The sequence below is a fragment of the Nerophis ophidion genome, linkage group LG16 (genome assembly GCF_033978795.1).
Source record: "Nerophis ophidion isolate RoL-2023_Sa linkage group LG16, RoL_Noph_v1.0, whole genome shotgun sequence".
NCBI classification, from domain to species: domain Eukaryota; kingdom Metazoa; phylum Chordata; class Actinopteri; order Syngnathiformes; family Syngnathidae; genus Nerophis; species Nerophis ophidion.
This window is the reverse complement of record NC_084626.1, coordinates 2,022,251-2,047,654: the sequence shown is the minus strand read 5'-3', so window position 1 is coordinate 2,047,654 and position 25,404 is coordinate 2,022,251. Positions and strand designations below refer to the sequence as shown.

At 41.6% G+C, this 25,404-nt stretch overlaps 1 protein-coding gene across 2 annotated transcripts in view; it reads left to right on the top strand.

Moving 5' to 3' along the window:
- csf1a (colony stimulating factor 1a (macrophage)) overlaps positions 1–22,005 on the top strand; it is a 72,836-nt gene extending 50,831 nt beyond the window's left edge. For both annotated transcript variants that reach the window (XM_061875594.1, XM_061875593.1), the window contains exons 3-6: positions 5,146–5,208; positions 6,434–6,604; positions 12,085–12,277; positions 21,319–22,005. In XM_061875594.1, the coding sequence (XP_061731578.1) occupies positions 5,146–5,208; positions 6,434–6,604; positions 12,085–12,277; positions 21,319–21,338 (447 nt within the window). In that variant the 3' untranslated portion in view covers positions 21,339–22,005. The remainder of the gene's footprint in view (positions 1–5,145; positions 5,209–6,433; positions 6,605–12,084; positions 12,278–21,318) is intronic.
- The last annotated feature ends 3,399 nt before the right edge of the window (positions 22,006–25,404 follow it).

The following is a 25,404-nucleotide window of genomic DNA, read 5'->3' as shown; positions in this document are numbered from 1 at the left end:
CTAAGGAAATTAGCTAATATGCTAACAGGCTTATGAGTGTGTTGATACATGGGCTTTATTTTTGTATTTATTCAGTTTCACAAATTCCTCAAAAAACTCACCATAACATCACCGTGGAGTTATCGAGTCTGCTAATTTCCGCAGCTAGCGGATCCATAACGATGACTTCTGTTTTGTTTGATCAGCCGTTTTACTGCCGTTTTACAGACATTATTTGGAAACAATTAAGACATGCAAATAAGTATTTACCAAATGTTTTGTATCTGCGGCTTATGGTATTGTTCCGGCTATTACATTTTTTACTGCTTGTCCCTTTCGAGGTCTGGATGTAAAAATATACATAAATATATATATATATTTTTTGGGGGGGGGGGGGGCGTGAGTAGAGCATATTTGCCAACTTTGAGACTTCCGATTTCGGGAGGTCGGGGGCGGGGGGCGTGGTCAGGGGTGGGGCGAGGCGTGGTTGGGGGCGGGGCGTGGTTAAGTAAGAGGGGAGGAGTATATTTACCGCTAGATTCATAGATTCACCAAGTCAAGTATTTCATATATATATGTATTTATATGTATAAGAAATACTTGAATTTCCGTGTTCATTTATTTACACATTTACACACACATAACACTCATCTACTCATTGTTGAGTTAAGGGTTGAATTGTCAATCCTTGTTTTTCTAACCATATGCATGTACAGTAGATGGCAGTATTGTCCTGTTTAGAGTTTCACAAAATTGCTGTTTGGCAGATTAACTGCTTTACGGTAGACGAAAATGGACTGCTGTTGTTGTGTGTTGTTTTATTGTTAATGAGACTGCCTAACAATAAACCCACATAAGAAACCAAGAACTCGCCCTCGATCATTCTACAGTTATAACGTCATTGGGCAGACACGCTCTTTATTCATGTCACTCAGGTCCGCATGGAACTGGAGGGGGCGTGGCCTCCAGCTCCGCTTGAATTTCGGGAGATTTTCGGGAGAGGTGCTGAATTTCGAGAGTCTCCCGTAAAATCCGGGAGGGTTGGCAAGTATGGGTTACGGCCTAAATACTGGTGCACTTTATAGCCCGGAAAATACGGTAGTCACAATTTCAAATGACAATAGCTAAATAATGTCCTGCTTACGTTAGCTTTATAGTTAGCTAACTTAGCTAGCTAACTTTTTGAGCTAGTTCTGCAACCGTTTAACCCATAGTCATATAACTTGGTATATGACAAAAGCTAACTATTATCATGCTCAGGTTAGCTTTCTAGTTAGTTTACTTAGCTGGATAACTTTATGAGCTAGTTTTGCAACCGTTTAACCCGTAGTCATATAATTTGGTATGTGAGACAAGCTAACTATTACTATGTTCACGTTGGCTTTTTAGTTTTTATTAATTGATTGATTGGAACTTTTATTAGTAGATTGCACAGTTCAGTACATATTCCGTACAATTGACCACTAAATGGTAACACCCGAATAAGTTTTTCAACTTGTTTAAGTCGGGGTCCACGTTAATCAATTCATGGTAGCTAACTTAGCTGGCTAACTTTATGAGCTAGTTTCGCAACCGTTTAACCCATAGCCGTATAACCTGGTATGTGACACAAGCTAACTATTATCATGTTCACATTAGCTTTCTAGCTAGGTAACTTAGCTAGCTAACTTTATGAGCTAGTTCCGCAACCGTTCAACCCATAGTCATAACTTTGTATGTGACACAAGCTAACTATTATCATGTTCACATTAGCTTTCTAGTTAGCTAACTTGGCTAGCTAACTTTATGAGCTCGTTTTGCAACCGTTTAACCCATAGTCGTATAACTTGGTATGTGACACTTGTTAACTTGATAGTATGCTATCGTTTGCATACTAACTTAAGCTTGCTAACTTTATTACCTAATTTTACACTGCCGTACACCTTTTAGAGTTATCTATCTTGTTATGTGACACAAGCTAACTGTTATGCTCGCCTTATCTTGCGATCATTCTAACTTAGCTAGCTAACTTTATGAGCTAGTTTCGCAACCGTTCAACCCATAGTCATAACCTTATATGTGACACAAGCTAACTATTATCATGTTCACATTAGCTTTCTAGTTAGCTAACTTAGCTAGCTAACTTTATGAGCTCGTTTTGCAACCGTTTAACCCATAGTCGTATAACTTGGTATGTGACACTTGTTAACTTGATAGTATGCTATCGTTTGCATGCTAACTTAAGCTTGCTAACTTTATTTCCTACTTTTACATTGCCGTACACCTTTAGAGTTATTTATCTCGGTGTGTGACACAAGCTAACTGTTATGCTCGCCTTAGCTTGCGATCGTGCTAACTTAGCTAGCTAACTTTATGAGCTAGTTTTTCAGCCATTTAACCCATAGATAGCAGGCCCATTTAAAGTTATTATTATGATGTTATATTTTGTCTATAATAACAATATGGGCAACACGGTGCGAAAGGGTTAGTGCATGTGCCTCACAATACGAAGGTCCTGAGTTCAATCCCGGGGTCGTGATTTTTCCGTGTGGAGTTTGCATGTTCTCCCCTTGACTGCGTGGGTTCCCTCCGGGTTCTCCGGATTCCTCCCACTTCCAAAGACATGCACCTGGGGATAGATTGATTGGCAACACTAAATTGGCCCTAGTGAGAAAATGTTGTTTGTGTTGGTCCTGTGATGAGGTGGCGACTTGTCCAGTGTGTACCCCACCTTCCGCCCAAATGCAAAAAAAAAAGGGACAAGCGGTAAAAAATTATTATTTTATTGACTTTAATCTATAATAATAATTATTATCTTTATAATAATAATCATGCCTTGCAATGAGGTGGCAACTTGTCCAGGGTGTACCCCGCCTTCCGCCCGATTGTAGCTGAGATAGGCGCCAGCGCCCCCCGCGACCCCGAAAGGGAATAAGCGGTAGAAAATGGATGGATGGATTTTATTGACTTTATTCGATAATAATGATAATTATTTTTATAATGATAATCATGCCCTGCGATGAGGTGGCGACTTGTCCAGGGTGTACTCTGCCTTCCGCCCGAATGCAGCTAAGATAGGCTCCAGCACCCGTCCGCGACCCCAAAAAGGGACAAGCGGTAGAAAATGGATGGATGGATAACAACAATATTAATTAATAATTATTATTGTATTGACTTTAATCTATAATAATAATAATTATCTTTACAATAATAATCATGCCATGCAATGAGGTGGCGACTTGTCTAGTGTGTAACCCGCCTTCCGCCCGAATGCAGCTGAGACAGGCTCCAGATACCACCCTACCCTGGCGACCTCAAGAAGGGACAAGCGGTAGGAAATGGATGGATGGATGATAACAATATTATATTAATAATTCTTATTTTATTGACTTTAATCTATAATAATAATTATTATCTTTACAATAATAATCATGCCATGCGATGAGGTGGCGACTTGTCCAGGGTGTACCCGGCCTTCCGCCCTAATGCAGCTGAGATAGGTTCCAGCAACCCCTGCGACCCCAAAAGGGAATTGCGGTAGAAATGGATGGCTGGATAACAAGAATATTAATAATAGTTATTATTTTATTGACTTTAATCAATAATAATTATTATTATTTTTATAATAATTATGCCCTGCAATGAGGTGGCGACTTGTCCAGGGTGTAACCGGCCTTCTGCCCTAATTTAGCTGATATAGGCTCCAGCACCCCCTGAAAAAGGTAGAAAAATGGATGGATAAATGGATGGATGGATAACAACAATACTCCATCCATCCATCCATTTCCTACCGCTTTCTCCCTTCCGGGGTCGCGGGGGGCGCTGGCGCCTATCTCAGCTACAATCGGGCGGAAGGCGGGGTACACCCTGGACAAGTCGCCACCTCATCGCAGGGCCAACACAGATAGACAGACAACATTCACACACTAGGGCCAATTTAGTGTTGCCAATCAACCTATCCCCAGGTGCATGTCTTTGGAAGTGGGAGGAAGCCGGAGTACCCGGAGGGAACCCACGCGTTCACGGGGAGAACATGCAAACTCCACACATAAAGATCCCGAGCCCGGATTTGAACCCAGGACTCCAGGACCTTCGTATTGTGAGGCAGACGCACTAACCCCTCTGCCACCGTGAAGCCCCAATACTAATCCATCCATCCATTTTCTACCGCTTATTCCCTTATGGGGTCGCGGGGGGCGCTGGCGCCTATCTCAGCTACAATCGGGCGGAAGGCGGGGTACATCCTGGACAAGTCGCCACCTCATCGCAGGGCCAACACAGATAGACAGACAACATTCACACTCACATTCACACACTAGGGCCAATTTAGTGTTGCCAATCAACCTATCCCCAGGTGCATGTCTTTGGAAGTGGGAGGAAGCCGGAGTACCCGGAGGGAACCCACGCATTCACGGGGAGGACATGCAAACTCCACACAGAAAGATCCCGAGCCTGGATTTGAACCCAGGACCGCAGGACCTTTGTACTGTGAGGCAGACGCACTAACCCCTCTGCCACCCCAATACTAATAATAATTATAATTTTATTTTGACTTTAATCTATAATAATAATTATTATTTTTATAATAATAATCATGCCCTGCCATGATGCCCGATTGTAGCTGAGATAGGCATAATTGCTCCAAAGGGAATAAGTGGTAGAAAATGGATGGATGGATAATATTGATAATGATTATTATTGTTATTGCAAAAAAATAGTAATTTTTTTGGAAGTTATCAAACTTATATTCAAATTCCAGTACTATCACAGTTAATTTGCGACAGTTAAGTACAACACTTTTAAAGGCGAGTTTACGGAGGTAAACAAAATTATGCTGATGCATCACATTTCCATTAATCATACCAGAAGACGATAAAAATGGGACCCATTACCTCCGAGTCATACCAGAAGACTATAAAAATGGAACCCGTTACCTCCCTGCTTGGCAGTCTGCATCAAGGGTTAAAATTGGGGGTTAAAATCAACAAAAATGATTCCCGGCCGCGGCCGCCACTGCTGCTCACTGCTCCCCTCGCCTCCCAGGGGGGTGATCAAGAGGGATGGGTCAAATGCAGAGAATAATTTAGCCACATTTAAGTTTTAACTTTAGGATATTAGAATTTAAAAGCTGCCAAGATGCACTTAAAAAGGAAACTATAACCTTTTTTTTTGTTTATCCCTCCACAGATTGACAATCAGCTGGACCACGGCTGTTTTATTATTTATCCATTCGTTGAACATTTAAATTTGGTAAGTGTTTCCATACACCATTTCTTCAATATGAACCTTTTTTTTGGGCACTACTTTATATTGAATATTTTTTGATTGTTTGCAATTTGGTTAGTTTAGGATCTGTCACTTTTGAAAACGTTCATAAGTTCATAAGTGTCCGGCTTTTCCCTGACTATGTTTTAGTTTTTTCGTCTGCATTTGTCTTTGTTTCCTCTGTATCTGTAGTGTTTCCTGTCAGTGCTCTTATTTTGTTGGTTTCCTGTCTTTCTCCCTGAGTGCTGTGTCCCCTAAGCTGCGGCTGATTGGCACCTAGCCACACCTGGTGTCAATCAGCCCACTCCTATTTTCTTATTTAGACCTGTTTTCTACTCCAGTCTGTGCTGGATTTATGTCATGTATTGTCGTTTTTGTCGCTCGTTTCGTGTCGTGTCGTTGCAGCGTAGTGATAAGCTATATTTGGTAGCTTTGTGTAGTCTTTTGTTCCCTGCGTCCAGTTTTGTTTGTTCACAGCCTAGTTTGTTATCCGCCTCGATTGCGCTTTTTGGTTTTGTTTTAGTTTGTAAATTAAAACCATGTTTTCTTACTCAATGCCTGCCTCCTTCTCTGCATCTTGGGGTTCGTCACAAACTAACTCTGACAATAAGCCTAGTTTCTCTTGTTATTGTCTTATTTTACAGTTTTTTTTTTATTCCCATCGTTGCTTTTTATTTTTATATTTTGTTTCCATTTATACCCCCATTATTTACTTTTTACTTTTTAAATTGATCTCAATTCTGTACACTGCTGCTGGAATTTTAATTTTCCTGAAGGAATCAATAAAGTACTATCTATCTATCTATCTATCTATCTATCTATCTATCCATCTATCTATCTATCTATCTATCTATCTATCTATCTATCTATCTATCTATCCATCCATCCATCCATCCATCCATCCATCCATCCATCCATCCATCCATCCATCCATCCATCCATCCATCCATCCATCCATCCATCCATCCATCCATCCATCCATCCATCCATCCATCCATCCATCTATCTATCTATCTATCTATCTATCTATCTATCTATCTATCTATCTATCTATCTATCTATCTATCTATCTATCTATCTATCTATCTATCTATCTATCTATCTATCTATCTATCTATCTATCTATCTATCTATCTATCTATCTATCTATCTATCTATCTATCTATCTATCCATCTATCTGTCTAATACATTGTTCTTATGTTTTTGCAGAGTAATATCTGTTATATCAAAGCAGCCCTCCCACATGTGCTGGAGCTTCTGAGAACACACTTCCGTTACATCCGGAACTCGGACAACAGAAAATATGTCAACACGCTGGAAAAAAACATCCACCATCTTTACTCGCAGGGATGTGTATCAGAAATAAATGAAGAGGTCGAGGTAAGCGCTGCATGCCGGAGAATCGCTTTGATAACTTTTCTCTGTTCATTGTCCGGGTTATGAAAGCTGTAGGGTTGTACCGCGATACTAATGAATCATATTTGGTACAATAACGCCTTTGAAAAGTCCCCCGTCGTCGTCACGTCGTGTCATTACTTGTTTTACAAGCAGACAGGCATGTTCGGCAGCGCACAATCACAGAGTACTTACAAGCAGATGCAGTGTGTAGACAAGGGGTGTCCACATGGAAAAATTTAAGCATGCGGTGGCCCTTTTGATATTTTTCATTTTTAAACCATAACAAAATATATGGATTTGTTTTTAATCCTTAGGGGTCCTGGGGAGCATAGAAGGTTTCAGTCACTAAAATGTTGAAAATAAGTCAAATTATTATTATTATTTTTTATATATGTTACAATCCGCTGCTTGGATCATTTGTTATTTGGACTTTTGAGTTTGTTTGTGCACTTCCCTGTTTTTTTCCGTTACCATGGTTTCTGATTTGTCCAATCCAATCCAATCCACTTTATTTATATAGCCCATTTAAACAACAACGTTTCCAAAGTGCTGCACAGCCATGTAAAAAAACAAAAAAAAAAACAATATTATGCTACACCAATGACTGAATAAAAACAAAAAATAAATAAAAACAAAAATGATTAAAAAGGGTAAAATCAATTAAAACAGTAAAATAGAAATCAAAGTGTATAAAAAACCACAGAGGACAACAGAGAACAGAGGACCACACAACTCACGTAGTGTTAAAAGCCAAAGAATAAAAGTGGGTCTTAAGACGAGACTTAAAACACTCCACTGTGGAAGTGGTTTGAACATGGAGGGGCAGAGTGTTCCAGAGCTTAGGGCCGACCAGAGAGAAGGCCCTGTCTCCCCCTGGTCTTAAGTCTGGTCTTGTTTTACGCCCATTATTGCGTCAGTATTTAAGCCTGCCTTTTTCATTTACTCGTCCTCGTCTCGTAAGTTTTGTTACACGCAATCGATGACTTTGTGGACTCCCCTCTATGCTAACATACTGTTTTGGACTTGCTAGTTTTCTCGTATAGCTCGCTGTTTTCCTAGCTCCCATGCTAGCTCCTTGTTTTGCCAGTTGTGCCTCAAGCAAGTGTTCTGTTTTGTATCCCTAGCCCACATGCTAGTAGCTCTTTGTTTGCCTTTTCTGCCTTAACACTAGTGTTTTTATTCCTAGTCTGTTTTGAGTTGTAATAAATCATTATTTATTACCTGTACGCTGTGTCCGAGCCCGGTCTGCATCTTGGAAGAAGCACCACTCGCATCACGATGCCACGAAGTCGTCACAATTTAATGCTTACTATTATATCAAGTTGAGGTTGATATAAAGTAAAACAAATAAGGTTTTATGCCTTTTCTGTCAAAGACTACTTTGTTTTTTTTATAGTAAAAACTGAAATATGCAGTATTTAGATAGATAGATAGATAGATAGTACTTTATTGATTCCTTAAGGAGAGTTCCTTTATTTAGCAATTAAAGCCCTCAAAGATCAATAATGCAGGACACCATTGATTTTAATTATTTAATATTTTTGAGTAATCACAGTGAAAAGTTAAATAAAATCCTACTAAATATATTTGAGATCCGAAACGTTCCCCACTCATAAAGTGATGCATTTTTATAATTTTTTTTTTAACTTTTAACACTTAAATTTCAAGATCAATTTCCAAAATATCTGTCGATTTTAAGTTTGAACTATTATTTTGTTTGTTTTTATGCTCTTTTGTCAAAACCTTGATGTTTTTATACGGCAACAACACAACATATGTAATATTTTTTCCAAACAAAACTTTTTGAAGTGATAATTTTTAAGTAATAATTCATTATAACATAGATTTTTTTGTCCTTTTTTTTTGGAGCAATGGAAAGAAAAAAAAAATAAAGAGAAAAGGAAGAAAAAAACTGCCTGCATTGCAGCTTTGTGTCAACATTGCCTCTTTTTCTCATTAGAATTCACCTCATTCCACTTTTTTAAAATGTTTTTATTTTTATTTTTGCAATACTATCAATCTTGCAGAATGTGTGACGGGCCGGTAAACGATTTCCTGTGGGCCTCAAATGGCCCCCGGGCTGCACTTTGGACACCCCTGCTGTAGACGGAAAAGGGAGAACAGATGCATTTTGGCATCCATCCGGCATTTTGTTTCGCAATATTATGCACAACCAACTTTTCTTACCTTTTAGTACCTGCCAATGTGTTTTTGAGATCTGAAAATTGGTGCACGTCCGCCATTGCAGTCCGTGCCGATTCCTTAGTCGACAATCTTCTTCTTTTTCCTTATCATCTTGCTACGGGACATTCATCTTCAGCTGTTGCCATTTCTAATATAAAGCAGCATTAAGTTCTAACTTACATCTCGCCATGGAAGCGCTAAAAACTACCGGTGTAGTGAGTTTACATTTTACACCAAAGGAACTTTTGTTATTAGAGAGTTACGGTCCGACGTTTTTTCACGGGACACATTTCCGGCGTTGTTATTGCACTAGTGAGCCACGGAATAGGAGAAGCTACTCCGTTATTGATTGAAGTAAAGTCTGAGTATCATTTAAAAAGTTAGCTCCATCTTTTGACACACCTCGTTACGCTATTGTACTTGGTATCATTACAGTGGATGTTCGGTGTAGATCCACCCATGGCATTTGCTTACATTCAAGGGTGCTAGCTTGCTGTCAGCAGTTAGCTATCATATCCTCCTACGGTGTGTAGTGAAGCATGTTTAGCTATTCCACATCCTGCAGTGATAATGGTACTTGTAAGAAACTTAATTTATTTGTCGCCATGGAGGCGAGGATTACTGATTTACAAACCCCGTTTCCATATGAGTTGGGAAATTGTGTTAGATGTAAATAAAAACAGAATACAATGATTTGCAAATCCTTTTCAAACCATATTCAGTTGAATATGCTACAAAGACGACATATTTGATGTTCAAACTGATATAAAGTTTATTTTTTTTTGCAAATAATAATTAACTCAAAATTTCATGGCTGCAACACGTGTTTATGTAGTTGGGAAAGGGCATGTTCACCACTGTGTTACATCACCTTTTCTTTTAACAACACTCAATAAACGTTTGGGAACTGAGGAAAAAGTCCGGGGGTCTCCGCTGTCGTAATTTACGCTTCATAATGCGCCACACACTTTTGATGGGAGACATGTCTGGACTGCAGGCGGGCCAGGAAAGAACCCGCACTCTTTTTTTACGAAGCCACGCTGTTGTAACACGTGCTGAATGTGGCTTGGCATTGTCTTGCTGAAATAAGCAGGGGCGTCCATGAAAAAGACGGCGCTTAGATGGCAGCATATGTTGTTCCAAAACCTGTATGTACCTTTCAGCATTAATGGTGCCTTCACAGATGTGTAAGTTACCCATGCCTTGGGCACTAATGCACCCCCATACCATCACAGATGCTGGCTTTTGTACTTTGCGTCAATAACAGTCTTTGGTGCGGATGACACAATGTCGAATATTTCCCAAAACTATTTGAAATGTGGACTCGTCAGACCACAGAACGCTTTTCCACAATGCATCAGTCCATCTACGATGATCTCGGGCCCAGAGAAGCTGGCGGCGTTTCAAGATGTTGTTGATAAATGGCTTTCACTTTGCATAGTGGAGCTTTAACTTGGACTTACAGAGGTAGCGACGAACTGTATTTCGTGACAGTGGTTTTCTGAAGTGTTCCTGAGCCCATGTGGTGATATCCTTTAGAGATTGATGTGGGTTTTTGAAATAGTCCTGTCTGAGGGATCGAAGGTCACGGGTCATTCAATGTTGGTTTCCGGCCATGCCGCTTACGTGGAGTGATTTCTCCAGATTCTCTGAACCTTTTGATGATATTATGGACCGTAGATGTTGAAATCCCTACATTTCTTTGACTCTTTGCTCACGTAGTTGTGGACAAAGGGGTGTACCTCACCCCATTTCTTGTGAAAGACTTAACATTTTTTGGGAAGCTGCTTTTATACCCAATCATGGCACCCACTTGTTCCCAATTAGCCTGCACACCTGTAGGAGGTTCCAAATAAGTGTTTGATGAGCATTCCTCAACTTTCTCAGTATTTATTGCCACCTTTCCCAACTTCTTTGTCACGTGTTGCTGGCATCAAATTGTAAAGTTAATGATTATTTGCAGAAAAATAAATGTTTATCAGTTTGAACATGAAATATGTTGTCTTTGTAGCATATTCAACTGAATATGGGTTGAAAATAATTTTCAAATCATTGTATTCCGTTTATATTTACATCTAACACAATTTTCCAACTCATATGGAAACGGGGTTTGTAGAAGTAGCTAAAACACTGCCAACTGCGGATGGACGTTCGCTGCTAAGTGATAACGTTTGCTCCGAGTGCGATCGGCACAGTTTTCCTCTGGCTTTTTTTTTCCCATTTTTGGTACTTGTTTGAGTTCTTCAAATAAATCATGTTCCTACCTGCACGTCCTGTCCGGAGTGGTCTATTTGCATCCCGGGGGAGCAAACCTCACAGTAAGCTGCGACCCCCACACGTAACATACCAAGTAGTTACAGGATTACATTGGTCATATTCAAAGTCCTCATGTGTCCAGGGACGTATTTTCCGAGTTTTTAAACATAGCTGATATAGGCTCCGGCGCCCCCCGCAATCCCGGAGCGAATAAGCGGTAGAAAATGGGTGGATGGATGAATTAAAAAGAAAACTAAAGAAGAAGTTGTGTTAGAAAAAAATATTGTTTACAATCATAACTTGCATACTTGCCAACATGGAGACCTCCGATTTCGGGAGGTGGGGGAGCTATACCACCCCACACATACATATATATATATTTATATATATATGTATATATATACTGCGATGAGGGGGCGACTTGTCCAGGGTGTACCCGCCTTCCGCCCAATTGTAGCTGAGATAGGCGCCAGCGCCCCCCGCAACCCCAAAAGGGGATAAGTGGTACAAAATGGATGGATGGATATATATATATATATATATATATATATATATATATAGCCATGTCACCTCTACCTGGGGGTGTTTCAGTGTCCTTTTTCTTTGGTTTTTAAGTCAAAAGGCGGTCCGTTCCCCCTTTTCTGTCTACACACTGTGTCTGCTTGTAAGTACTCTGTGATTGTGCGCTGCCGAACATGCTCCTCTGTTCGCAAAAACCAGCAATTCCTTGTAATATTTGTCTGATCTTGAATGGGATTGTGCTGAAAATCTTAATTTCCCCTCTGGATTATTAAAGTGATTCTGATTCTGATATCATGACATGACGACGCCCAGGGACCGGTATTTTTCAAACAGTATAGTACCGTTTTTGATTCATTAGTACCATGATACTATACCAGTACCGGTATACCGTACAACCCTACATCCTGTCTAACCCACCATTTACTTATTTTCCCCACTGTATAAAGTATAAATGTATATACTGAGTCATGTGTATGTTTGTTTACATATTGTTTTTTTAGGACAGTCCGTCCAGACTGATAAAGATGGAAGAGAGCTCTCCAAAAGAGGCCTTAAAAAAAGCCCGAGGAGTGCTCCAGATGTATATGACGCTGATGAAAGTGAGCCCTCGTCCTGTGGACTGGCGTTGTCAAGAAGAATTTTCCGCCTTAGATGGTTCAACCCCGTCACCAGATGCGGTTACCACATCAACAGGTAAATGTTAAAAACTTAAAAAAAAAAAATCACTATTAAAGGCCTACTGAAACCCACTACTACCGACCACGCAGTTTGATAGTTTATATATCAATGATGAAATATTAACATTGCAACACATGCCAATACGGCCTTTTTAGTTTAATAAATTGCAATTTTAAATTTCGCGTCAAAATATCCTGCTGAAACGTCACAGTATGGTGACGTCACGCATTGTAGAGGACATTTTGTTCCAGCACCGATCCCAGCTATAAGTCGTCTCTTTCCATCGCATAATTCCACAGTATTCTGGACATCTGTGTTGCTGATTGTTTTGCAATTTGTTCAATGAATAATGGAGACGTCAAAGAAGAAAGCTGTAGGTGGGAAGCGGTGTATTGCGGCCGCCTTTAGCAACACAAACACAGCCGGTCTTTCATTGTTTACATTCAAGGAAGTCTTTTAAATTTACAAAAAAATAAAATATGACCCTTTAAAGGCCTACTGAAATGAGATGTTCTTATTTAAACGGGGATAGCAGGTCCATTCTATGTGTTATACTTGATCATTTTGCGATATTGCCATATTTTTGCTGACAGGATTTAGTAGAGAACATCAACGATAAAGTTTGCAACTTTTGGTCGCTAATAAAAAAGCCTTGCCTGTACCGGAAGTAGCAGACGATGTGCGCGTGACGTCACGGGTTGTAGGGCTCCTCACATCCTCACATTGTTTACAATCATAACCACCAGCAGCAAGAGCGATTCGGACTGAGAAAGCGACAATTTCTCCATTAATTTGAACGGGGATAAAAAAGATTCGTGGATGAGGAAAGTTAGAGTGAAGCACAAAAAAAACAAAAAACAAAGCGACGACTTCGGGCGGCAGCAGATGTAATTAGACACATTTACTAGGATAATTCTGGAAAATCCCCTATCTGCTTATTGTGTTAATAGTATTTTAGTGAGATTCTTAAGTCATACCTGAAAGTCAGATGGCTGCGGTGAACGCCAGTGTCTCTGAGAGAAGCCGAGGAGCCAAGATCACAGCTGCCTTTTTGACAGCTACAGGAGGAGGTCCCATAATCCACGGAAGTCTCCGGTAAGAGCCCACTTAATATCACAATTTTCCCATCAAAAAACTTGCTGGTTGACGTAGAGCAGGGGTGTCAAACTCAAACACAGAGTGGGCCAAAATTCTAAACTGAACAAAGCCGCGGGCCAAGGTTGAACAACTAAACCTTTTAATAGGGACCCAAACAAGTTTTGCATTGAATATTGAACAAGCAAGGCTTATATAACTTTATAGTGACATGCAAAATCGAGTTTTGTTGGTAGCGGGGGTGTATATTGTAGCGTAGCAAAAGAGTTAGTGCTGCAAGGGTTTCTGGGTATTTGTTCTGTTGTTTTGATGTTGTGATACAGTGTGGATGTTCTCCCGAAATGTGTTTGTCATTCTTGTTTGGTGTGGGTTCACAGTGTGGTGCATATTTGTAACAGTTTTAAAGTTGTCTGTACGGCCACCCTCTGTATGGCTGTTGACCAAGTATGCGTTGCATTCACTTGTGTGTGTGTAGTATCCGCATATATTACGTGACTGGGCCGGCACGGTGATTGTATGGCGGAAAAGCGGACATGACAACAGGTTGTAGATGACGCTAAAAGCAGTACCTTTAAGGAACTCCGCCGATATTGTTGTCCGAATGGAAATCGGGAGAAATTAAAGAGAATGGGTTTCCCGGTAGATTTTCGGGGGTGGGGGGCACTGAAATTCGGGAGTCTCCTGGGAAAATCGTGAGGGTTGGCAAGTACTAGAATTAGCAGTGAATGCACCGCTCTAATATTAATTTAATATTGTCTCAAGGGCCCAAATAAATTACATGGCGGGCCAAATTTGGCCCACGGGCCAGAGTTTGACACCCATGACGTAGAGAAACATGTTCGCTTGGCCGCTCCGTGTTAAAGCTTCACAACCAACAAATAAACACCGGCTGGGTTTCGGTTGCTAAAGGCAGCTGCAATCCACCGCTTTCCACCAACAGCATTCTTCTTTGACGTCTCCATTATTAATTGAGCAAATTGCAAAAGATTCAGCAACACAGATGTCCAGAATACTGTGTAATTATGCGATGAAAAGAGACAACTTTTAGCCGTAAGTGGTGCTGGGCCAATATGTCCGCTACAACCCGAGACTGTCAGGCTTGGCCCTGACAGTTTGTCTATGTTTTAGTTTTTTCCTCTGTATTTGTCTGTTTCCTGTGTTTAGTATTTCCTGTCTTTTAGTCCCTGTCAAGTGCTCTTAATTTGTCAGCTTCCTGTCTTGTTCCCTGAGTGCTGTGTTCCTCCTCAGTGTGTTTAGTATGTCCTGCCCTTAGTTCCTGTCAAGTGCTCTTAATTTGTCAGCTTCCTGTCTTGTTCCCTGAGTGCTGTGTTCCTCCTCAGTGTGTGTAGTATTTCCTGTCCTTAGTTTCTGTCAAGTGCTCTTAATTTGTCACCTTCCTGTCTTGTTCCCTGAGTGCTGTGTTCGTCCTCAGTGTGTTAAGTATTTCCTGTCCTTAGTTTCTGTCAAGTGCTCTTAATTTGTCAGCTTCCTGTCTTGTTCCCTGAGCGCTGTGTTCCTCCTCAGTGTGTTTAGTATTTCCTGTCCTTAGTTCCTGTCTAGTGCTCTTATTTTGTCAGCTTCCTGTCTTGTTCCCTGAGTGCTGTGTTCCTCAGTGGTCGGTAGTAGTGGGTTTCAGTAGACCTTTAATGCTCTCTGTAAAAAAGATTAAAATATAGACCATTCATCGGCAGTGCACTTTATAATCCGGTGCTAGAAAAGGTCCGGAAAATACGGTATTCATTTTTACGATTCATTCGTGTCAAGTGTGTGAGTCATATTGAGGTCTGAACCCTGGTTTGTTCTTCAAAGCATGTAGCTTGTTAGCTTCCTTCTGGATCTGAATCTAATCTAATAATTACAGCAATCACTTTAATTGCATTTCCAAATATCTAGAGTCAGAAGAATATCAATGTCCAGCAAGTCCAAGGGCTTGGTGGGAAACAGACGTTGTTACGGGCGTCTCGATTACCCGTGATTGTTCGCCAATCGCGGGGTTGTCTTTGAACTTAACCCTCGCAATCACCAGGGATCCACTGTAATCTGATACACGTGGTATCAGCTGTCATTCCTTTGTACTTTAATTGCAGGTGAGTCAAACCGAGGCCACACACGTTGCTCATTTTGTGAAATACCAGCTCCGAAAATAAGATACCGCTTGTAAACTCCTCTCAGCCTCGACGCACAATTACTAGAGTACTAAACTTCAAGTATGAACAAAGTGTGACATAGTTAAGGTCCATGGAATGACCCCTTCTTGAATTTTCACTTCAACATTAACACACCAGTCAACACTTTTACTGCAGCTAAACCAGTGGTTCTTGACCTTGTTGGAGGTACCGAACCCCGTTAGTTTCATATGCACATTCACAGAACGCTTCTTAGTGAAAAATTAAATGTTTTTTTTTTCAAATTCAAGACAAAGTTATGTGTTTTTGTTAAAGGGGAACATTATCACAATTTCAAAAGGGTTAAAAACAATAATAATCAGTTCCCAGTGGCATTATGTATTTTTTGAAGTTTTTTTCAAAATTTTACCGGTCTCCGAATATCCCTAAAAAAAGCTTTAAAGTGCTTGATTTTCGCTATTTGCGATGCGACTGTCCATTTCCCTGTGACGTCACACAGTGCTGCCAATGTAAACAAAAAATGGCGAATACCACAGCAAGATATAGCGACATTAGCTCGGATTTAGACTCGGATTTCAGCGGCTTAAGCGATTCAACAGATTACGCATGTATTGAAACGGATGGTTGGAGTATGAAAGTATTGAAGAAGAAACTGAAGCTTTTGAGCACATACCTATTGACGCTATTCATAGCCATAGCATGGCCGAATAGCTGCGTTAGCATCGCCGGTAAAATGTGCGGACCAAACGATCAGGACTTTCGCATCTTGTGACACTGGAGCAACTTAAATCTGTCGATTGGTAAGTGTTTTTTTCGTGTTAAATGTGGGTGGAAAGAAACGTAATATAGTTGCAAATGCATCTGCAGGTTATCCATACATCTCTGTACCATGTCTGCTTTAGCACCGCTGGTAAATAGCATGTTAGCATCGATTAGCTGGCAGTCACGCCGCGACCAAATATGTCTGATTAGCACATAAGTCAACATCAACAAAACTCACCTTTGTGATTTCGTTGACTTTATCATTGCAAATGCATCTGCAGGTTATCCATACATCTCTGTGCCATGTCTGTCATCGCCGGTAAAATGTGGAGCCACTTTGGTACATTCAATGGGGGTCTGGCGGCAGACACTTTCGCATCTTCGGGCCAGTGGTGCAACTTGAATCCCTCCCTGTTAGTGTTGTTACACCCACCAACAACACACCGACGAAGCATGATGTCTCCAAGATTCCAAAAAATAGTCAAAAAAACGTAAAATAACAGAGCTGAGACCCAATGTTTACATAAGTTGAAAATGAAAATGGCGGCTGTATTACCTCGGCGACGTCACATTCTGACGTCATCCCCTCCAGAGCGATAAACAGAAAGGTTAAAAAAAATATATGGTCTTTTTTCTGCACCATTAAGGTATATATTGACGCTTGCATAGGTCTGGTGATAATGTTCCCCTTTAACACTTTATTATGAAGAACATATTCTAAGTAACAAATACCTAATGTACAGGTTTTTTGACACTAGGGGAACATATTCTAAGTAACAAAGACTTAATTTAGAGTTAGTTAGGGTTACGGTTAGAGCAGGGGTGTCAAACTCAAATACAGAGTGGGCCAAAATTTTAAACGGAACAAAGCCGCGGGCCAAGGTTGAACAACTTAACCTTTTAATAGGGACCCAAACAAGTTTTGCATTAAATATTGAACAAGCAAGGCTTATATAACTTTAGTGACATGCAAAATCCAGTTTCGAATAATAATAATAATATATGGTGATTGAACACAGGTGCATGACATGGGGCCAGGTGAAAACTAATGGGTTGGCATGGAAACAAAGCAAACAAGGAAGTGCAAAAGCAGGAAACAATGTCCAAAAAACAAAACCGAACATGACTAAAACAAAACATGAACACAGACACGACACTCACATTCCCAGACTAGGGCCAATTTAGTGTTGCCAATCAACCTATCCCCAGGTGCATGTCTTTGGAAGTGGGAGGAAGCCGGAGTACCCGGAGGGAACCCACGCATTCACGGGGAGAACATGCAAACTCCACACAGAAAGATCCCCAGGACTGCTCAGGACCTTCGTATTGTGAGGCAGATGCACTAACCCCTGTAATTAGTTTAGTTTATTATTTATTCGGTCAGTGGTCAACAAAATAAACAGTTTTACATTCATAAATTGACAATTTTACAGAAAGGGTTTCTAGGCTGAAGTTAGGCACTTATTTCACCTAACCCTATAAAACGATCCAAAATACAAGATGTAGTAAAACTAGGAAATATCGGGCTATGGATCTTGAGCTTCATAGAAATGTGAAATTTCCTTTACACGACATATTATTTAGTTATCTGAGATAGGCTCCAGCGACCCCGAAAGAGACAAGCGGTAGACAATGGACGGACGGATAGTGGGTTTATTATTTTTTCGGTCAGTGGTCAACAAAATAAACAAACAGTTTTTCATAAACAAACAGTTGTACATTCATAAATTGAAAATGTTGCAGACACTTATTGCGCCTAACCCTATAAACAATCTCAAATACAAGTTGTCTTTGGGAAAGATAAACATTCTCATCTTCTCCCAAGTTCTTCAGAACTTGGGAGAAGATGAGAATGTGGAGAAGATGAGATGTGGACGTTGAGCTTAGTAACGCTCAACGTCCACAGAGTGAATGAGACACCTTGAACGACAAAAACAAACGCCTCAGCAAAGAGCGCAACCGACTCCACTGAGATTTGGCCGGTAACCGCACGGCACGGATGGTAAAGTGCAAAGAGATAGCTGAAGTAGTCGCAGAGATGCAGCAAAATGCCTGACATGATCACCTGGAGAAGATCTACGCAGAGTAAATCGTAGTCGAAGCCTGGCTAATGGTTAGAGGCCTAAAGGATTAAAAACACCAGCCGACAGGCAAGGATGAAATACATTCATCTCTGCGATCAAGCCAAGACCAACGCCTTCATTCAGGGGTAAGTTAGCATCCGCAGCAGAAAGAGTGACAGCAAGAGCACGGAAGCAGTCATAGAACACCGACATGACGTGCAGTCCCTCGTTCATTGTCCAAGTCGCCCAACTGAGCCGGCATTGATTGAGATTGATTGATTCAATCAATCTACCTGGAAGAGTTCGAGATATCCCTGAAACAGGTAAAAGCAGGTAGAGTTGCAGGCCCAGATGACATCGAACCGGATCTTCTAAAATCCTCAACTACAGGCTGACTCGAACCGGACCTTCTAAAATCCTCAACTACAGCTGGCTCGAAGGCTTCTGTCCACAATCCTGAAGAGATGCCGTTATCCTTTTCCTAAAGAAGGGAAAGGAATCTCAATCAGTCGACAAATAACACCCGATCACCCCCACCTTCACAATTTGAAAACTACTGGAGACGATGATTGTCAGCCGACTCTCATGATGCCTTGCGGATCAATGCTTACTGAACCCCTGGCTTCTGGAAAGGCCGCAGCTCTGTGAATCAATCACTGTCCACAACTCTCACAACCAATCTTTGATGGCTATCAGTCATCCCAATGCCTGCGAACAGGACTGACTCTATTCGACTCCAGCAAAGCCTAAGACATGGTGTGAAGAACAATGCTACTCTGGAAAATGCTACAAATATATGTCCTGGGGCACCTTCTGGTCTAGATTTCATCCTAGCTGACAAACCTGGAGGAACTGGCAGATTTGGCAGATTGGGAACGTTCAAAAAAGGTCTCTCGCAAGAGTCGGTGCTGTACTCTCTGCTCTTCCCCATCTACATCAACGATCTCTTGAGCCGGTTCGACTATTTCACGCTGGTGAGTGCCTATGCAGACGATGTAGCAATCGCCTACAGCGGCTGAGGCAAAGAAAATTATACAAAATCTTCAGAAAAAAGGTGACAAGGGAGTTCTGTGGAGTGACACTGAACACAAGTGCAAGTTCTCTTTTTTTTAGCCTCAGTCAACGCGGCTCTAACCTTTTTTGGTATTCAGTGCGATCGACAACTTACAATCAACAAGCACGTTAAGGTTTATCAAGCAATGACCAAAAGGACTAACCTACCTGTTCCATGCACTCAGAGCTACAACCTGGGTTTGGTGGCCAGCATATATCCAGACCGCATACATCACCACCAAGCATCACTTGTAGAATATGACTCCCAGGCTTCCGGTCCACTCCCAAAGAATTTGTGTGGAAAGAGGCCCACCTAGCTCTACTGGAAGACCGTAACTTACTCAGTGGCCTAGTGGTTAGAGGGTCCGCCCTGAGATCGGTAGGTTGTGAGTTCAGACCTCGGCCGAGTCATACCAAAGACTATAAAAAATGGGACCCATTACCTCCCTGCTTGGCACTCAGCATCAAGGGTTGGAATTGGGGGTTAAATCACCATAAATGATTCCCGGGCTCGGCACCGCTGCTGCCCACCGCCCCCCTCGCCTCCTAGGGGGTGATCAAGGGGATGGGTCAAATGTAGCGGAAAAATTTCACCACACTGTGTGTGTGACAATCATTGGTACTTTAACTTTTTAACTTAACAAAACTGGGTTGCTTTAAAGATGGACTACTGGCTCAACCAAGTTGAATTCAACCCATGCAGACTGACAGTGACTGTCCCTGTCCGACAGCATTTAGCAAAAAAAAGACCGACTCAAATCAACTTTCCCGACCACAAAAGACCTTAACTTTCTCCTGCAATATTTAGTTAGTGACATGTCGTCTTCCCCCCGGGAAAGTCCACCCCTAGCTGCCAATTTCCTGATGCCCGCGGATGAATCAGTCCAGTTGGAGAGAACCCAGCATACTACCAACGATGTGGGTGAAAGCATCTTGCAAATCTACACCGATTGATCGATAGTTCGCGGCAAAACCAAGGAGGAACCGGTATCGTAATACAAGAAGTCCTTCATAGATGGCGCGCACCAACAGGTGTCTGGAGCACTTCCTTCTCGGCAGAGAAAGGGACACCTGAAGCCCTCCTTAAACCTGTGATTGCAAATCAACCATCGAAGCCGATATAGTCTCGTTCCAAAATTCCTCTGCTCAAATCGCCTTAACAGAGAGTCTGCAGATCGTCCGGGTCCCTGGAAACTGCAATCTTCAAGGCAATGGGATGGCGGATGAAGAGCCCAAATTAGGTTCCCTTTTTCTAGGTGGACCTGGATCCTTCATCAGTCGAGGAGATAAGCTTCCTAACTGCGACCACCCCAACTTCCAATCCCTGTTCACAAGCTACCGCAACATCTCCGGAGATAGTATCCTATCGAAGGAGGACCACATCCACCTTGTCTGATTATGCATCTGCCTCACAATACGAAGGTCCTGAGTAGTCCTGAGTTCTATCCCGGGCTCGGGATCTTTCTGTGTGAAGTTTGCATGTTCTCCCCGTGGCTGCGTAGGTTCCCTGCAACCTCCAAACAAAAACATGAACCTAGGGATAGGTTTATTGGCAACACTAAATTGGCCCTAGAGTGTGAATGTGTGTGTGAATGTTGTCTGTCTATCTGTGTTTGCCTTGTGATGAGGTAGCGACTTGTCCAGGGTGTATCCCGCCTTCCACCCGAATGCAGCTGAGATAGGCTCAAGCACCCCCTGCAGCCCTAAAAGGGACAAGCGGTAGAAAATAGATGGATGGATGGACATTTAGGAAAGTTTTAATTTAAAACACCATTTTATGCTGTATATATAAGTAGGGGGTCTGTCGGTTTGGGGGTCCTCGACCTGGAAAACGTTCTAGACCCCTGATCTGTAGGATTTACTATCCAAGTGTGCATGCAATGCGTGTTTTTCTTTCATGACTGGATCAGTGTTTATTAACCAATTCTTTTTGTTCCATTAATGTCATTTTCCTCAGACTCTGCGGTGTGGAGTTAAGCCCTGAAGTCGGTTGCCCATTACAAGTGGAACTGCGATCAAAGCCGAGCAGAAAGAACTGAGCCTCACAGCGCGGCCTGACCTGAGGAGAATGTCTTATTTTTCACTTTGAAACGTTGTGTTAAATGTTAGATATATTATGAGATTAAGTAAAAAAAAACACAAAGTCAAAGTCGGGTCCTCTGCCAGAGGGTTGGGAGCTTTAGGGTTCTGCGCAGGATCTTAGCTGTTCCCAATACAGCACTTTTGTGTCAGATGTTGTTCCTGGTATCGACCTCCACCCCAGTCTTCTGATGTTTGTTCATCCCTACTTAAGTCAGACTGGCACCAGTTTGTCGGTCCGGACCCGGGTTTGTTTCTCAACCACCTATATACAAAACATGAATGTACTGTATATGCACAGTATACGACTGTACTGTAAATATACGAAATATATGTACATATGAAAATATTTAAAAATGCCAATGAAAAATGTGTCATGCTTGTAAAGTTTGAAAATAACTACACCCCGAGCCTTTATTGTTATTATTGTTTGTAAGAAAGTTGTGAAATTATGCATATTGTTGCTTTAAATTGAACTTTTATATGGCGGCGTGTTTAAAGAAATGAATAAAGTTCTAAATCCTCGAAAAAGGTTGTTCCCCCATACATTGAGAACAAGGCAGAAGCAGATAATAAAATGTTGTTTTTCAGTATCGATGTACATTTTTTTTACATCACAATCCCATAGATGTCAGGTTGAAATGATACCAGTAATTCCATTATATGCAAGAATACATTTGAGAGGAGTAGTTTACATCCGGGCTTTTTTATGCCGATTCTGATAACGATCATCCATGAGTGTGATCAGCCAATACCAATACTGACACCAATCATATCACCTGTGTACCTTTTTTTTTTTGGGCCCTGCCTTAAGGGAGTTGTGATGCGTCTCGTGCAGTAGTAGAGGGAAGGTGTCACATTTGGAACGCATTGTGATGAGCGGAGGTGTCACCTCAAGATGCAGCAGGACCAGACAGGGAGGAGTGCAGGTAGGAGCTTGTTTAATATACAAAAGGGTAAAATAACACTGGTACAAAAGCAAAGTAAAGGCGAAAAAATAATGCTAAACTAGCATCGAGTTCAAAGTGTCCAAAGTAGCTCGTGCCGGGGGCACGGAAGCTAAGACGTAACTTAGCAAACAAAAAAGGACTTAGAAAAAAACCGAACGTGAAAGTTGCCAGTAGCAAACCACGAACCAAGACCGAACAGAGGGAGGAGGCAGGTTTAAATACAGAAACAAACAATTACCACAGGTGTAAGTCAAAGGCACGGCAGGTGGAACAAATGAGGAACCATGGTAACTGAACAAACAAGGAAGTGCTCAAACGAAGGGATCGGAAGATCCATCCATCTATCCATCCATCTTCTTCCGCTTATCCGAGGTCGGGTCGCGGGGGCAACAGCCTAAGCAGGGAAACCCATACTTCCCTTTCCCCAGCCACTTCGTCTAGCTCTTCCCGGGGGATCCCGAGGTGTTCCCAGGCCAGCCGGGAGACATAGTCTTCCCAATGTGTCCTGGGTCTTCCCCGTGGCCTCCTACCGGTTGGACGTGCCCTAAACACCTCCCTAGGGAGGCGTTCGGGTGGCATCCTGACCAGATGCCCGAACCACCTCATCTGGCTCCTCTCGATGTGGAGGAGCAGCGGCTTTAATTTGAGTTCCTCCCGGATGGCAGAGCTTCTCACCCTATCTCTAAGGGAGAGCCCCGCCACACGGCGGAGGAAACTCATTTCAGCCGCTTGTACCCGTGATCTTATCCTTTCGGTCATGACCCAAAGCTCATGACCATAGGTGAGGATGGGAACATAGATCGACCGGTAAATTGAGAGCTTTGCCATCCGGCTCAGCTCCTTCTTCACCACAACGGATCGGTACAACGTCCGCATTACTGAAGACGCCGCACCGATCCGCCTGTCCATCTCACGATCCACTCTTCCCTCACTCGTGAACAAGACTCCTAGGTACTTGAACTCTTCCACTTGGGGCAGGGTCTCTTCCCCAACCCGGAGATGGCACTCCACCCTTTTCCGGGCGAGAACCATGGACTCGGACTTGGAGGTGCTTATGTGGGATCGGAAGAGTCCAATAATAATCAAAACACCAAAAAGGACTCCAAAAACAGACACAGGATGTGATCCGAGAAAGGGGTCACAACAGAAGGTTGATTGAAATCTTTATTAGTAGATTGCACAGTACAGTACATATTCCGTATAATTGACCACTAAAAGGTAACACACAAATACGTTTTTCAACTTGTTTAAATCAGGGTCCAAGTAAATCAATTCATGGTACTTCCCACCTGCTTGCTAACCTCTTGCTTACAGACACTGCAACTGGCGAGCCCTTGTGGTGAACCGAGAAGCAGCCTTGTGCGTCAGTCTTCTCGTGATGAAAGTGAATATAAAAACATGAATAAATAAAAGCATTAGTTACTGTAGCTTTCTCTATTGTCACGTGTTTGTAATGCAAGACACTCATCCGTTGTTGTCAGGTTCAAACACTGATGGCATCTATTAAACAAGACAAAAGGCAAATAATCAAACAGAGACAGAATTAAACTTGGACTCAGATCTGAGGAGAGACATGGCCACTGTACACTTTGTAAAATCCTGCACCACGCTCTGACGAAAAAGGTTTACGTCTCCTCTTTTATTTAAGTATTCAATATTTACGCAACAACACGTCACAACAGGAATGGGGAGTATGTAAACAGTCTTTGTTTTGGTAACATTGAAGACAAAAGAAAAAAATGCCTCAGGCTTGGGCTCGTCCTGGATTCAGCTTCGGCAGGTGTTTGAGGAAAATAGATAACGCCTCCGGTGTCATTCCAACGTACACAGCGGAATCTTCCAGAACTTTGCTTGGTCGAACAAAGATTGCTCTCATTTGTTCACTGGAAACTCAGAGAGTGGAAAGTTTTTGGATAATTTAAGTACATTTTTTCTGACAGTTGTGTTTACTGGTATGCTGTCCAGGGTCAGGAGAGGTCAAATTGGACAGAATGAAAATCGATAAATACATCTTTAAATAGTGAAATGTCTCATGAATTAATTGTAATTTGAATAAAAATCGCCTGCTTTATTTACATAGAACTATTCACAAACTAGCATTTTCCAAAGTGCTGCCCATTATAAAACAGTAAAAATGATAAGCATTGAAAATAACAAAACCTAAAATAATACGATAAATAAAAACAGTAAAAAAGGTAAAGGTTTTTTTTTTTTTTTACGATTAGGCGCACTTAAAACCCTTATAACCCGGTGAGCCTAATGTACGGAATAATTTTGGCCGTACTTACCTACCTCGAAGCCATTTTATTTGGTACATGGCGTAATGATAAGTGTGACAAGTAGATGGCAGTCATACATAGGGGATTCATGTAAACTGCAAGATGACGCCAGTAAAGAACACCAAAACTTAAAATGTCTCATTGAAAATATAGAACATTACTTACGGCACTTAAAAAAAATCCGTCAAAATTTTTTTAGTATGAGTTTGGTAAGCTATGATCGCACTGTGCTATTATGGTGTGTCTTTAAGGTAAGACATATTATCTGGCGTTCTGTTTCACAATATTATGCAAAAGCAACATTTCTTACCTTCTTGTACCTGCTGATGTGTATTTGGGATCTGCATAAGTCCTGAAAATGTGCATGCGTCCGCCTTCGTTGTCCGTGCCGACATCCGTAGTCAGAAGCGTCTTCTTTTTCACTATCTTCTTGTTATGGGACATTCATTCTCCGCTGTTGCCATTTCTAATATAAAGTAGTGTAAAGTTCCTACTTTTATATCTGTCAGTGAACTCGCCATGAAAGCGCTAAAACATACCGGTGTAGTGAGTGTACATTATTCACCCAAAGAGCTTTTGTTAACAGTTTTTCATGGGACACATTTCCGGCGGATGAGAAAATGCTGCTCCATTATTGATTGAAGTAAAGTCTGAACGTCATTAAAAAAGTTAGTTTTATCTTTTGACACTTCTTCCAGTCCCGTCCTTGCACGCTACACCTGCTCCAAGATGACG